This window comes from Octopus bimaculoides, chromosome 7 (assembly GCF_001194135.2).
Source record: "Octopus bimaculoides isolate UCB-OBI-ISO-001 chromosome 7, ASM119413v2, whole genome shotgun sequence".
Classification (NCBI taxonomy): Eukaryota; Metazoa; Mollusca; class Cephalopoda; order Octopoda; family Octopodidae; genus Octopus; species Octopus bimaculoides.
Window position 1 is genome coordinate 72,955,923 of NC_068987.1, and position 2,715 is coordinate 72,958,637.

General features: G+C 38.9%; 1 protein-coding gene across 1 annotated transcript in view; it reads left to right on the top strand.

The window, feature by feature from the left end:
• Positions 1–2,279: 2,279 nt before the first annotated feature.
• Positions 2,280–2,715, top strand: part of LOC106882368 (L-threonine ammonia-lyase) — a 25,923-nt gene continuing 25,487 nt past the window's right edge. Inside the window, exon 1 of the mRNA XM_052969438.1 lies at positions 2,280–2,405. Within this exon, the coding sequence (XP_052825398.1) occupies positions 2,280–2,405 (126 nt within the window). The remainder of the gene's footprint in view (positions 2,406–2,715) is intronic.

Below are 2,715 nucleotides of genomic sequence, written 5' to 3' on the forward strand. Positions count from 1 at the left end.
TATATATATATATATATATATATATATATTAATATACAGTAGTTACCGAGAACATTATATTGGCCCAACTGGGCAGATAGTGCAAAAAAAAAAATGCCATCGAACGGTCAGAAAATAAGCATCCACACAAATAAAATTTCATGTGTCAACAAATAGATCACTGTGGCGAATCAACGGCGAATGCAATTCATGGTATCCGATTCTATTGTGAGTTTTCTGTTGCAAACCAATTTTTGTTAACCCATGGATAGATAACAAATTCGTGTTGTTTATGAATATGAGTTCTGTCGTGGAACCAATGCATTACAGAGAGCCTGAAACATCAATGAGACGTTTGGTGAAGATGTGGCAAATGATCGCACTGTACGGCGATTGTCTGAGAAGTTCCGGTTGGTGACCTTACTCTTGAAAATCAGCCCCATGGTAGACATGAGACCAAAGTGGATAATGATGAGCTGGAAACCGCAGTGGAAGCGTATACATCTCAAACTACGCGTGAGTTAGCAGCAAGGTTTGATGTTTCGATTCCAGTCTGAAGACTCAGCATCTGAAACAAATAGGCAAGGTAAAGAAGCTAGACAAGTGGGTACCACACGAACTGAACGAACATCAAATGACACATCGTCTTGAAACTTGCTGTTCTTTGCTGTCACGGCATAAAAACGAATCATTTTTGCATCGTATTGTTACGTGTGATGAAAAATGGATTCTTTTCAACAATAGCAAACGTTCTGCACAGTGGTTGGATAGGGACGAAGTGCCAAAACACAATCCGAAAAAGAATATTCATCAAAAAAAGCTAATGGTGTTTGTATGGTGGTCCAGCACTGGTGTCATCCACTACGGCTTCATGAGACCTGGTAAGTCAATTACAGCGGATGTATACATCAACCAATTGGATGAAATGATGAGTGAACTTGCAATTAAGCAACCAAGAGTGATCAATCGAGTTAGGCCATTTCTCTTGCGAGACAATGCTCAATCACATGCTGCGCGAAGAACGCTACTCAAGTGACAAGAACTGAACTTGGAAGTACTCTGTCATCCACCATATTCACCAGATCTTGCTCCACATGATTATCATGTTTTCCAGGCATTAGACAATTTTTTGCAAGGAAAAACTTCAAATCTGAAGAAGATACCTTTCGTGACTTCATCACCTCTTGCTCTCCAGAACTCTTCGCATCCGGCATAAATAAGCTACCAATAAAATGGCAAAATTGTGTTGATAATTTAGGTGCATACTTTGATTAACTGCATTGCTTTTTGTTGGGATGAAGTAAAATAAACTTTCAGTTCAAAATCGGACATTTCATTCTTAATGACCTGTTTAATAACCTGATGTAGAATTCAATATACCATATTTTAACGTGCATAAGGAACCCCTAGTTTGTGGGGTTTAAAATTTGGAAAAATGGTTTGTAAGGGATTATAATACTATCCAAGTATAAGAAACTCCCATATTTTTAAACCTAATTTTTGACAAAAAAAGGTTCCTTATAGACGTTAAAATACGGTACTTATGCTCCAGAACGAAACGTCAGCTGAGTACAGAGCAGTAATAAGAAAAAGAGATGACAAAGAAATAAACTTATGAAGTTCATAAGATAATCGTTTATTCCCTTGCCATCTCATTTGTGTGTGTGTGTGTGATTACAGAAATGCACAAATACATACATACATACATATGTATATATGTATGTATATATGTATGTATATATGTATGTAAGTATATGGGTGTATTTGTGTGTATGTGTGTGTGCGCGCGCGTGTATGTATACGCCTACTAATATATACATATACACAACACACGCATGAATAAATGAAGAGAGAGGGTCCCAACATAGGTTACTGACTAAAGGCTGAAACCAGTGATATTATAAAAGAATCTCTCTTTCCCTTTTCCTTTTTCCCCTTTCTCTTTCTCACCTCACCTTTCTCTCTCTCTCTCTCTCTCTGTTTGTCAGTCTGTCTCTTTTTCTCTGTATACATTCTTACACACACATACACATACATACATACATACATACATACATACATACATACATACAAGAGAGTGGATACTGTATAAAGAGAATGAGGGAGAGTGAGGCAGAGTGACAGGGTAAGAGTGTGTATGTGCGTGTGTGTGTGTGAGAGAGAGAGAGAGAAAGGGAGGGGAGAGAAACGGATAGACAGACAGAGAGACATTGGAGGGGGAGAGAGAGAGAAGGTGGGTGTTAACAGTAATAACCATTATAAATTGTTGGTTCGTGTCCTGTGTCCGTTTAGTAATGAGAATGGAGTTGTCAAACACTGATTTGCAGCCGACAGTGGCTGAGATGTTCAATGCACAGAAATCGATGGAAGGCGTGATCCTCAAAACGCCACTGGTTCCTTTGAACATAGACTGGCCTTACGCCAAAGTAAGTATATCTTCCTTTCTTTTATCATTACTTGTTTCAGTCGTGAGACTGCAGCCATACTGCAGCACCGCCTTGAAGAATTTTTAGTCGAATGAATCAACCCACCAGGGCTTTTTCGTTTTTTTTTTTTTTAAGCCTGGTACTTATTCTATCGGCCGCTTTTGCCGAACCGCTGGTTACAGGGACGTAAACACACCAACACAGGTTGTCAAGCAGTGGAATGGGGATGAGCACACACACACATACACACGCGCACATGTGTGCATATCTATCTATGTATCTATCTATCTATGTATCTATCTATCTATCT